The 10,675-nt window shown below is 50.7% G+C and overlaps 6 protein-coding genes across 7 annotated transcripts in view; 2 read left to right on the top strand and 4 right to left on the bottom strand.

Moving 5' to 3' along the window:
* The window catches only part of PV06_10257 (uncharacterized protein), a 1,642-nt gene extending 1,109 nt beyond the window's left edge, over positions 1-533 (top strand). Inside the window, exon 4 of the mRNA XM_016411790.1 lies at positions 101-533. Coding sequence (XP_016257831.1) covers positions 101-446 — 346 coding nt within the window. The 3' untranslated portion in view covers positions 447-533. The remainder of the gene's footprint in view (positions 1-100) is intronic.
* PV06_10256 (uncharacterized protein) lies at positions 508-3,013 on the bottom strand. The gene is made up of 6 exons (XM_016411789.1): positions 2,747-3,013; positions 2,678-2,691; positions 2,458-2,602; positions 2,392-2,406; positions 1,825-2,346; positions 508-1,780 (listed from the first exon to the last, which is right to left on the bottom strand). The coding sequence occupies exons 1-6, from the start codon at positions 2,891-2,893 to the stop codon at positions 923-925; spliced, it is 1,701 nt and encodes a 566-aa protein (XP_016257830.1). The 5' UTR covers positions 2,894-3,013; the 3' UTR covers positions 508-922.
* A 92-nt stretch (positions 3,014-3,105) lies between these two features.
* Positions 3,106-4,631, bottom strand: PV06_10255 (uncharacterized protein). Its single transcript, XM_016411788.1, has 3 exons — positions 4,490-4,631; positions 3,621-4,435; positions 3,106-3,570 (listed from the first exon to the last, which is right to left on the bottom strand). Exons 1-3 carry the CDS (start codon positions 4,607-4,609, stop codon positions 3,516-3,518), a joined length of 990 nt encoding a protein of 329 aa, XP_016257829.1. The 5' UTR covers positions 4,610-4,631; the 3' UTR covers positions 3,106-3,515.
* A 226-nt stretch (positions 4,632-4,857) lies between these two features.
* PV06_10254 (uncharacterized protein) lies at positions 4,858-6,296 on the bottom strand (the record flags this gene model as incomplete). The annotated part of the gene is made up of 1 exon (XM_016411787.1): positions 4,858-6,296. The coding sequence occupies exon 1, from the start codon at positions 6,217-6,219 to the stop codon at positions 4,858-4,860; it is 1,362 nt and encodes a 453-aa protein (XP_016257828.1). The 5' UTR covers positions 6,220-6,296.
* Positions 6,297-6,735: 439 nt separating this feature from the next.
* On the top strand, positions 6,736-8,761 carry PV06_10253 (uncharacterized protein). The gene is made up of 3 exons (XM_016411786.1): positions 6,736-7,139; positions 7,192-7,543; positions 7,596-8,761. The coding sequence occupies exons 1-3, from the start codon at positions 6,946-6,948 to the stop codon at positions 8,577-8,579; spliced, it is 1,530 nt and encodes a 509-aa protein (XP_016257827.1). The 5' UTR covers positions 6,736-6,945; the 3' UTR covers positions 8,580-8,761.
* On the bottom strand, positions 8,673-9,943 carry PV06_10252. Of its 2 annotated transcripts, none has more exons than XM_016411784.1 (2): positions 8,998-9,943; positions 8,673-8,939 (listed from the first exon to the last, which is right to left on the bottom strand). In XM_016411784.1, exons 1-2 carry the CDS (start codon positions 9,618-9,620, stop codon positions 8,933-8,935), a joined length of 630 nt encoding a protein of 209 aa, XP_016257825.1. In that variant the 5' UTR covers positions 9,621-9,943; the 3' UTR covers positions 8,673-8,932. The 2 variants fall into 2 exon arrangements, with proteins under 2 accessions (XP_016257825.1, XP_016257826.1); XM_016411785.1 differs by having other exon boundaries at positions 8,673-8,925.
* Positions 9,944-10,675: the final 732 nt, after the last annotated feature.

Here is a 10,675-nt window from a genome sequence, read left to right as displayed (position 1 = left end):
CCCCCCCCCACAGATATACTCCAAGAAGCAAGAGTCAAGAGGGAAACACCCAGACAGAACAAAAACAACGATCGGAATATGAGGACTGACAAAAATCTAGGTTGAATGGTGATTACAATCCTCTACATGCCACTCCCGAACCGGGCAAGAAGATGGGTTTCGGTGGCGCCATCATGCACGGCCTCTTCAGCTGGAACAACGCGGCCCACGCCCTCCTCAAGGAGATGGGCGGCAGTGATCCGGCCAACATGAAGGAGTTCCAGGCCCGGTTCGCGGCCCCCGTCAAGCCCAGCCAGAAGCTCGTCACCAAGATCTGGAGGACCGGGGAGATCAAGGACGGGGTTTGGGAGGAGGTCCGCTTCGTCACAGAGGTCGACGGGAAAGTCGTCTTGAGCAACGGCCGGGCGTTGATGAAGTGTGTAGACGGTGGCAAGAGTAAATTGTGAAAACAAAGTCAGAATTTTTTTGAGCCATAGGCGAACACAAGCAATGGAATGGTAAATTGAATTCGAGGGCAATTTCTTGGTTTCTTGGTTTCTTGGTTTCTCCTTTTTTTTGGTTCTAAAATGGACAAAACAAACAACTTTTTTCCGTGTGGTTCTCACGTTTACAGAGTAGGTACCTATGTACCCTTGACCGTGAGATAATGCGCGCCATCCAGTGGCTACCCGGACTATGCAACACCTCCCTGAGACGCCGGTCAATGAGTGAGTGAGCAATGATCAAAATCAATCAATCCCGTCCATCCCAATGCCCAGGGGTAAGAGAACATGCTAAGCAATCCCATCCATCCATTCGAGCCTGCTCTCGGTTTCATTCATCATCAACAAACAAGTCATCACGTGGTGTGTCCACGAGGACGTATTTTCCAAGACAATATCTCGTACCCAACGAGCAGACCGTCGGGCTGTTCGTGGATCTTCTAGACCCCGTATTTGCGAACGACCTCCGAGACCTGCTGGGCCAGCTTGTCCGCTTCGGTCTTGGAATGGGCCTCGGCGTAGACGCGAACCGCATCTTCCGTGCCCGAAGCTCTGGCGAACGCTCGTCCCTTGACGTACATCTGACAAAGTTTGTCAATCTCCTCTTGAGCACCCTTGGGCGACTCCAGCTTGCGCTCCGCGTCCGTCGTCTTGAACATGGATCGGTCACGGACCTCGATTCGTACCAGACGATTGGGCAGGTCGATGTAGGTGTTGCGCCAGTTCTCGAGGGTCCAAGTCTTGTGGGCGAGGACTACCTCGGCGAAGAGCATGTCTGAAATGGCGTCGCCCACGGCTTGGTTGATCAGGTCAACACAAGCACGGAGCGAGTCAAGTGCATGTTTCTGCCCGGGAGACTTTGGCTCGGATTCTTTGATCACTTTGATGGCGTTGTCTGAGAACAAGACTGTACCATGTCCATTCGCCTCAAAGTATACACCGATGTCGTAACGTGCCGCAGCATGGTGAAGATGCTTGACACCGGTTGGCGTGATGGTGACAGGTAGTTTTAAGACCTTCTCCACGTACTCCGTAGCAGCACCGTTGGCATATGCAGTTTGGACGAGTCCAATCTTGACCTTGCTGTCTATTCCAGCGACTCGAGTCATATCAGCCAAGAAAACCGCTCCTAGGGTGGCAATTCGATCACCATCCAAAAGGTGGAAGGTTTTCTGCTCATCCGTGTAGTAGTAAACGATACGATCAGCATCGCCGTCGAGTGAGCAGCATCGGTCTCCTGGCTGAGCGTTTGAACTAGGTGGTGCTCGTTGCTTGGTTTTCACATAGTCCGCTCCGCACTGGCACAGTCAGTATCGTTCCTCGACGACCGCCAATAACTCACCTCGAAATTGAGAGCTTCTGGCCTAACAACGTCATCGTTGACAACCTTGATGTCGATTCCGCCTTCTTTTGCACTCGGAAGATATTTGATCAACTCTTTCAACTTGGGTCCACCAACACCGTTGGCACAGTCGACAGTCACCGAGCCTTGGATGTTTCGTCCATACATCAGCGTCTTGAAAGCATTGGCCATCTTCTCATAGTAACCCTGCTCAGTCGGTTCACCAAAGGCGTATGGAGTGTTCATAGTATTGACACAGCGAACAATGTAGTGCAGTTGAGGAGTCGTCATGATACCATAATCAGTGTACTCGACCTTGACGGCGTCCAGCGCAGCCTTGAGCGCAGTGACTAGGTAGGGTCCTGAGGCGCGGGTGTCGCGGGCAAAGACAACCTTTGCGGCACGTTCGTGAAGTTGACGGATCTCATCCACAAGTGTCTCGTTGACCAGCTCTTCGTATGCCTTTGCAAGTCCATCGTTGGGTGTGTTGGCTAGGGTGGTCGCACATTGTTCCCAGGATTGCTTTCAAAATCAGTATGAGCCGGTACGAGTGTGAGACGAGCATACCTCGAGCATATCGCCCTGGAATCAAATGGTTAGTCTTATACTACAAGCGAGGCGGTTAGAATTTACCATAGGATCGACCAACTTGACTCCGTTGTCGTCGGCTGGATTGTGGCTGGCTGTGATCATGATACCGATTGTGGCATTGCGCTTTTTTGACCGAGCTGCGGCCGTGAGACCGACTGTGAACATGACATGATCCAGGCCAGTATTGCTACATCCATACTCTTGTCAGCGAACCGATCCTCGATCACAGGGCAACGTCTGACGCAGCTGAAGGGTTTCTTACGCTTTCATCCGAAACTGTAGTGGAGGATCGGTCAGCACAATTGTCAGAAGAGTCTGAACCTATACATACACCAGCGGTACCATATTCGTACTTCTTTCCTTCCGGGATCGGGTAGGGTTGCACGGCCTTGGTGATGGATTGTAGGAGGTCTTGCGGAAGATGGACGACGGGTTTAGGCTGATTGAAGACGGAATCTCGGGGGTTGTAAGAAGTCATGGTGGAAATTGCAGTGCGCACAAGGCGCCCGCTCGTAGTAGAAGATGAAACAAGTTCTATAGAGGTTATCTAGAGCCGATATGCAGACGAGAGTGTTGTTGCGAAAAGAGACAAAGATCAGTGTTTGGAATGCGGGCAGCGATCGAGGTGGGAGGGAAACTGGGTTTGTCAGACGAAAAGTTAATCACGTAAAATGCGTTGAGAGGCGAATCGTCAGACCAAAATTCACTTGAGTTTTCTTTTATGTCCCGCCACTACCCACAACGTTGTGTCACATAGAAGCCTCAACTTTCCCCCCCTCTATCAGGTGCCTGACTAGTGATGCTTTCGGCCAATGGCGCCCGGCCCGTTGACTGGCGTGGGGGAGGCATTTTGTTAAGCCCGAGGCCTAAACCAGCCTGGTAAGCCCTAAAAACAGATCGTCGCCAACCCCCCAAAATTCCTTTTTGCTGCATTGTATTATGCATCTGTACAGATGGGATAGAGTGGCTAGTTGCTCCCCCAGACTCTTGACCGCTCTCTAGATATCCAAGCGCTGTCCATTTCCACACCCACTGAACTTGCTTTTTCTCCGTAGCCTCGATTTCTGATCGGAGAGTTCGGCTTCGGCTTACCGACATGATCAGGCCTTGAGACGTTCGCTGGCAAGGTCCTCTTGCGCGTCCTTGATCAAAAAGCTAGTTCACGTGGATTAGTAGATCGCACGACGCAAGATATCTTCACTCACCTATACCACCATATCGTCGGAATGACTGTCCCTAGATGCCACAGACTGTGCGCATCAATCATGCCCCAGAAAGGTGGGAAATCAAACAGTTCCAGACTCATAGCCATAATGATCCATGCCACGATCAACCCTGGCCAGGCCGCCCATGTCTTTTGCAGTTTACGATATCGTGAAATGCTAAACCAACTCCAGAGCACATTTTGGACCAGACCACAGGCTACATTGGCCGCCATGTTGTATGTGTAGTCCCAGCTCCAAGCCGTCAGGTAGGTGACATGAGTCACGTAGAGTGAGATGCAGACGAGAGTCCAGAACCGCAGAATGCTCTGCTTGGTAGGTGTTCTATGATCGAGTCTGAACACGCGAATGACAGTAAAGTACATGCCGTAGAGTACACTGGCACCGGCAGCAAAATAGTCAAGTTTTTCCGTGAGGTTGAAGTCTCGTGTGTGGAAGAGCATGCTGAAGATCCAACTCGCCAGTCCAAAGTAGCCGAAGCAGAGATAATATGGTCGAAGAGAATAACGTGCCGGAATTGCCTCACGAAGCCTCTGCATGCCTTCTCGATGAGCGAGAAAGTTCATCAAAGAAAAGAGCACCGAAAATGGCTCCTGCATGCCCAGGAATCGATAAAACGGCCATTTCCCATGATACTGGACAACAGGTTCGATCATCGGCGGGTCTCTAGCCACGCGTTGATCGGTGATAACATGTTGACATGTGTAGTCGCATTCTGAAGGACAATCCCACAGGAGCAGTCGAAGGTGCAGGGGGAGCTTGGCCTTGCCTGTGTCACAGTTCTCTTCGATGCATACCTACATCGGTTGGCAAACTTGAGCTTTTGAAGCTGGGTTGGTTTCAAAACTTACTCGGACGCAATCGCGAAAGTCAGGGAGTCGATCTCCTATTGAGGCTTGCGAAATTCCTGCAAATGAGAGAATGACAATCAAGAGTATTGCACTCCATTTGAAGCCCGAAGGCAAGCTCATTTTGACGGTTTTGTCTTCAAGCCACACTCGATGTTGATGCAAGGAACAAATTCGTGCGAAGTCTCCGCGTTGTCACAAGGGCACGACATTTGGTTGATCGTCTAGGCGCTGTTCGGAATAGCGTAATTGGGCTTTTGTTTACTCCCTACGAGAACGGAGAATCCATGGTTCGACTTCGATTCTTCATCATCAATTGCTATATACAAACAGCGAAGTGTTCATGGTCTGTTGAGTTCGGTACAATTATACTACCACTGCAGGAATCTATCAAACTTATCACAAAAGGCCTCGGTGGCTTCCAGAAACTGCCCAACATGGTCTTCCGTCAGCATAATATTCAACGCAACAAAACCTCTCGGAGCCATGTATATTCCACTTTGCAGCATATGATGGTAATACAAACTCTGCAGGGCCTCTCTGTCCGGACCTGCAAAATGAATTGCATTCAGACTGCCAACACCGTTGATAAACATTTTCGGCGGCCGTTGTGGGTGTTCGGCCACTTGCATGTCGTCAGCCACAGGAGAAGATGGCATCGTACCTTTGATACCTCTTGCCAACAGTAAAGTTGTGACTTTTTGGCGTAAAGAATCACCCAATGCGTTCAAAGCATCGAGCTTTTCCTTGGTCAATAGCTTGCTGCCAGCTATACCGGCGCTCATCGTGAAAACATTGTTGTTGAATGTACCAGGGTGCTCAAGAGATCCTGTCCTCGGGTCGTAAAGCTGCATGATATCCTTTCTCCCGCCGAACGCTCCAAAACTCATTCCACCACCGATATATTTCCCTAGGGTCATCAAATCTGGAGTGATTCCCACCGTCGAGCCCAGGCCACGGTAGTCGAGACGGCTAGTCATGACTTCGTCAAAAATAAGGATAGCTTTGGTCTCATCCGCGAGCTGGCGAAGTGTTTGTAAGAATTCTGAGGTGCCTGCGAAACACCCTCCACTCCCCAGCATCGGTTCAACGAGGATGGCAGCTAGGCTATCTTTGGGCAGTGATCTGACGATGTCTGCGGTGCCTTGAACATCGTTGTATGTTCCTAGCACGAACTCATGAGGTAGATTGATGGTCGGTTTGCCAGACGCAACCTTTCCCGAGATTGTTGATCCATGGTATCCTTTCTTGAACAGCAGGATCTTTTTCCTACCCGTGACAGCCATGGCCGTAGCGATGGCCATCATGTTGGCTTCTGTCCCAGAATTGACAAAACGGACTAGATCAATAGGAGGAAATCGTTCACACACCGCCCTAGCAAGGTCAGGTTCGAGTTTGTTATGTGCACCATAATTCCAGCCACCGTCGAGAGCTTTCTGAACAGCAGCCTTGATTTCGGGGTGGTTGTGACCATATATGGCGGCGGTGTATTCACCTAGGAAGTCGACATAACGATTGCCATCAATAGTATTCAAATAGCAAGACTCGCCTGAGTCGATTGTGAGCGGGAAAGGATTGGAAAACAGGACCGTTCTGGTGTTGCCCCCTGGCATATAGTTGCAAGCTTCTGCATAGTTCTTGTTGGATGCTGGGTGGTTCTGTGTATATTCTTCATGGGCTTGTGAGAGCGCCGCTTCGAGCGTTGAGTTCTTAGGCTCTGATATCGAGCCCATGGTGCTTACTTCTTGGTCCAGTGAGGCGTGTATACAGTCTGTACATATGTGAAAGATTGCAAGATGGAACTCCAGCACGAGTGGATAAGTCCGAGATATTGTGCTTTGTGCTTTGGCTGAAGAAGCCGCTCTACGCCCTGTGATGACTTATCGACAAGAGTTTGGAGAGATTCAATGATCCCTCCCCTACTTGGACATGTATTTAGATAAACACCAAGGTCTCTTCTTATTCGATGTGTCTCCTCCGTATTACACATAAAGTTCAGAAACCTCAACTGCTCACTGAATGCTTGCTTTCCTCAACCTGATTGGGTCGCTGCAGGTGACTCCAGATCCCACTTTGTCAAGTCCAGAACGAAGGGACGAACCTTCCAAAACTTGCTTAGTGAGCGCCTACGAGTACGAGACCATGTTTTGTAGGGTTTATTGCAGGGGGCTACGCGTCACCGGTGCATGAAAGGAGATGCTACTTCCTCAGCTTGTAAAGAGTAATAAGGTCGAAATCTGCTCCCTTGAAGAATTAATACCCAAGGAAGCCTTTCTTTCAATGGATTTTCCTGCTTACCACACCTTCACTCCACGCCCATTGAGCCTAGAGCATTAGGCCGTGATTTCTACCTACCAGGCTACGTCAGGGCCTGGGTCTTTTCTGGAGATCCATATTTCTTCCCTGCGGCCAAGCACTTCTCTCCCTTTGACGAGACCCCACCGTTATCGGCGACCACTATGAGTTCCTCGGCTTCAGGTCGTCGCGTGTCGACGTTGAGATCCGTCCTGCATACCAGCAGCGATGGACGTCGCTTCTCTATCCATCCTGAAGATGAGGGCAGTTCACAAAGCCATCAAAACTTGAGAGCCCACCAGGCCCATCGAGTTCACGCTGGTCTCGATCCGAATCGTGCGAGTACTGGAGTGATCTGGTATGTAGCCCCCAAAGATCGCTCGATTGCTGCCAACACTAACTGTACACAGGGTAACTGAACAGGCTACCAAGCATGGCTACCTCGAAGAACCCGATAAATGGGCGAACTTAGGTCAAGGAGCACCGGAAGTCGACCACATCGAAGGCTGCTTTGAGCGTCCAGACTCCATCCCCATCACCTCAGCAGGAAGAGAATACGGTCCTACGGCAGGCATCAAATCCCTCCGAGCAGCGGTCGCGAATCTCTACAATTTCAACTATCGTCAAGGGAAAGAGTCGCAGTACACATGGGAAAATGTATGCATTGTACCAGGTGGAAGAGCTGGGCTCATTCGAATCGCCGCTGTCTTGGGCAATGCGTACCTGGGCTTCTTCATTCCCGACTACACCGCCTACAATGAGGTACATCAAAATGTCGTCTGAAGTTTTACATCTACTAATCATTATGGCACAGATGCTTAGTTTGTTTCGAAACTTTGTGGCCATCCCCTCACCCTTGTCTGCCGCCGACGGGTATCACATTCACGTGGATAAGATCACTGAGGAACTGGCTCGTGGAACCTCTGTGATCCTGACCTCCAACCCTCGAAATCCTACCGGCCATGCTCTGCATCCGGACGAACTGGCGATCATTCAGGACATTTGTCGCGACCGAGCCACACTGATTTTTGACGAATTCTATGCTGGCTACAATTACAACAACAACTGCGATGGAACCACAATCTCTTCTGCCAGTAACGTCATTGATGTCGACGAGGACGACGTGATCATTGTCGACGGCCTCACGAAGCGTTTCCGGCTCCCTGGCTGGCGTGTTGCCTGGATCATCGGTCCTAAAGAGTTCATTAAGGCTCTGGGCTCCTCTGGCAGTTACCTCGACGGAGGCACGAATGTTCCCTTCCAAGAGGCTGCTGTCCCAATGCTAGAGCCTACCAAGGTCAAACGAGAAATGCAAGCTCTCCAGCGACACTTCAAAAAGAAGCGCGACTTTGTCCTCAAGCGACTCAAGGAGATTGGCTTTAACATGGGTGATCAGGCAATTCCAGACAGCACGTTCTACATATGGCTCGACCTCACCACCTTGAACCCCCCACTCCCAAAGAATAGCCCCATTGACCTTTCCAATGGTCTGTCGTTCTTCGAAGCTCTCTTGGAGGAGAAGGTGATGGTTGTCCCGGGCATCTTCTTCGACTTGAATCCTGCAAAGAGACGGGACTTGTTTGACAGCCCTTGCCACCACTTTGTCCGCATCAGCTATGGTCCCAAAATGGAAGCTCTCGAGCTAGGCATGAACGGCATTGAGAGGGTGGTTAAGCGCGCTAGGGGAGAGTTTGGACAATTCGACACCGCCATACGCGAGGAACCCGATGATGATGATGATGATGTCCCACGCAGCCCTAAGACGACAGCAGTCGGTCACGGCGAACAGCTTAACTAACGGGGAGGTTTGAGGTCGCAACGCGATGGGAGTCTAAGCATGAGTGATACATTTAGAGTTACAATATCGAGCCCAAGCCTATCGAGGCGGCCAGTGCTCTTTCCCAACGCCCTCATTCAAAATCGCCATGCCAAACTTATATAGCTTTCATAGTAGGTATGAAACAAGATGATAAAACTAGCCAACTCGGACCGCAAAACAACATGACATGATACATTAAGATTTGATTCCTCATCTTTGTTCCTTTTCCCCTTGCTTCGTCACAGGCCCGGTTTCGGCAGCTTGGGTAACGCGGGCGATTTCGGTAGTTTGGGCAACTTGACCTTTGGCAGACCCAAATCAAGCCCTGACGATCAATTTCTGTGGTCAGCGTTAAGAACGGTGTTTGACGAGCGTAAACTGGAGCCATGGTACTTACAATAATGCCAGTGTCAGATCACCGTGTATGCTGGCCTTGAGCTCGATCTCAATATCCAGATTCAACTCGATCCGCAGCTTCAAACCGTCTTGGTCCATGGGGTCTTTCCCACTGCTGTCTTTCGAGTCGATGGGCTGTGCAGTCTCGAGTGGCTGCGTGGGTGGTGCGCCGCGCCACGGGATCTCCCCTCGGAGCATGCGAGCGTAGGTGACGGGCCCGTCCATGGATTGAGAGGGTGGTTTTATCCGCTCGAACGGCTGGGCCTCAGTGATGTCTCGGGGGTTGGGGTTCTTGAGCCATTGAGGCTGTTGTTGTTGTTGCTGTGGCTGCTGCTGCCGTTGGGCAACCTGTTGCTGTTGTTCTGGTTCGTCGCCCTCGTCGATGGCGGCCATCGATTGGGCCGATGCATTTCCAGCCTGGGCCTTGCCCTGGGCCGCTTGCCGTTGTCGCTGGTTCTGTCTCCTCCTCCGGCGTGATTGTGATCTGGACCGTGACTCGTAGCCCTGGTCGTCTGCGGATGTTGTAGAGACGTCGGAATTGCTCCGGTCCAGTCCAGGGCGACTGGATTTCTTGCCTGGTCCGGGAGTCTTCTCGGGCGTGGGAGTCTGCGTAGGCTCAGACATGATGGTAAGTAAATCTGAGCTGAAGGAACAATGATGGTGGATGGGAGTTGGTCGGTGAGTACAAAAGTCAAGTAAGAAAAACGTCGAGTCAAGACGGATGCTGATAAACTACGAGTGGCAGTGAGCAAAGGCAGGATACTCAGACCATGGGATGAGGGTCTAGTTGAAACGAAAAAGCCACCTGCAGCAACGACATCATTGTGACAAGGGTTCAGGGTCTAGGGGACCTTGTTTCGAGGTTTGAGTATCCCCTCCCACCAGCCCATGTCTTTTTCCCTGCTTGAAGCAGCGAGATTCCAGGAGGAGTGTTGGATGAAGATCGCACGCCTCGATGACATTCAAGAACCAAGATTTTGGGCAACGTGGCCCCCGAGCACGAAATGCGGGAAGTTGGAAAGATCCTTGTCGGTGGAGGCTTATTTGACGTGTATCTGGCGAATTGTGATTTGATCATCTTGACGCCGGTGAACTTTGGTGCCCCAGATTCGTGGCGTCGACAACCAACTGGAGGTACTGTACGGAGTACGGAGTACACACTGTAGGTATGTAAAAGTACTCGTACTGGATAATGATAGCACGTCCGGCGGCTTGTGGCGCTCGGCTCGATCGGATTTTGGTATGACGCATGGACGCCATTGACGCAAAGGCCATGTCCATCATTCATTCTGCTCTACGAGTTACGAGTTACAAACTTGGTGTTTTGTAAATCTACGTAGCAGGGTATGTCAGTACTCTTATTTCTTGTTAAATGTTACGACGACAATAGCATGTACTCTCGACAAGACTGTTACAATCATCACCAACCTTTCAGCGACATGGCGAGGAGTCGAGGTTCGAGTATGGAGCTGCAGGAATATCGAGAACCCCGTAGTTACGTAGTCGTGGTACCCAACAACAAGGGACATCCCAGTAATAGCCAAGCACAAAGCAAGGAAAAAATACTGTCCTGTCCTCGTACCCTGGCAAAAACACTCTCCACCACCTTAGAACAAACCTGTCATCATCACATCACCCATCATCATCACGGCCGAACATCTCTACGAGTACTTGCCATG

Source organism: Exophiala oligosperma (assembly GCF_000835515.1).
Source record: "Exophiala oligosperma strain CBS 72588 unplaced genomic scaffold supercont1.12, whole genome shotgun sequence".
In the NCBI taxonomy this organism is placed as follows: domain Eukaryota; kingdom Fungi; phylum Ascomycota; class Eurotiomycetes; order Chaetothyriales; family Herpotrichiellaceae; genus Exophiala; species Exophiala oligosperma.
This window is presented reverse-complemented; position numbering and strand designations above follow the sequence as displayed.

Bases quoted from the DNA above. Each gene is read 5' to 3' on its own strand.
- PV06_10255 (XM_016411788.1), bottom strand. From the start codon at position 4,609: ATGAGCTTGCCTTCGGGCTTCAAATGGAGTGCAATACTCTTGATTGTC. The intron at 4,436-4,489 runs GTAAGTTTTGAA...CAACCGATGTAG, and splicing joins ACTTTCGCGATTGCGTCCGA to GTATGCATCGAAGAGAACTG. The intron at 3,571-3,620 runs GTGAGTGAAGAT...CACGTGAACTAG, and splicing joins CCGACGATATGGTGGTATAG to CTTTTTGATCAAGGACGCGC.
- PV06_10256 (XM_016411789.1), bottom strand. From the start codon at position 2,893: ATGACTTCTTACAACCCCCGAGATTCCGTCTTCAATCAGCCTAAACCC. The intron at 1,781-1,824 runs GTGAGTTATTGG...TGACTGTGCCAG, and splicing joins CAGAAGCTCTCAATTTCGAG to TGCGGAGCGGACTATGTGAA.
- PV06_10252 (XM_016411784.1), bottom strand. From the start codon at position 9,620: ATGTCTGAGCCTACGCAGACTCCCACGCCCGAGAAGACTCCCGGACCA.
- PV06_10253 (XM_016411786.1), top strand. From the start codon at position 6,946: ATGAGTTCCTCGGCTTCAGGTCGTCGCGTGTCGACGTTGAGATCCGTC. The intron at 7,140-7,191 runs GTATGTAGCCCC...AACTGTACACAG, and splicing joins GCGAGTACTGGAGTGATCTG to GGTAACTGAACAGGCTACCA. The intron at 7,544-7,595 runs GTACATCAAAAT...ATTATGGCACAG, and splicing joins ACTACACCGCCTACAATGAG to ATGCTTAGTTTGTTTCGAAA.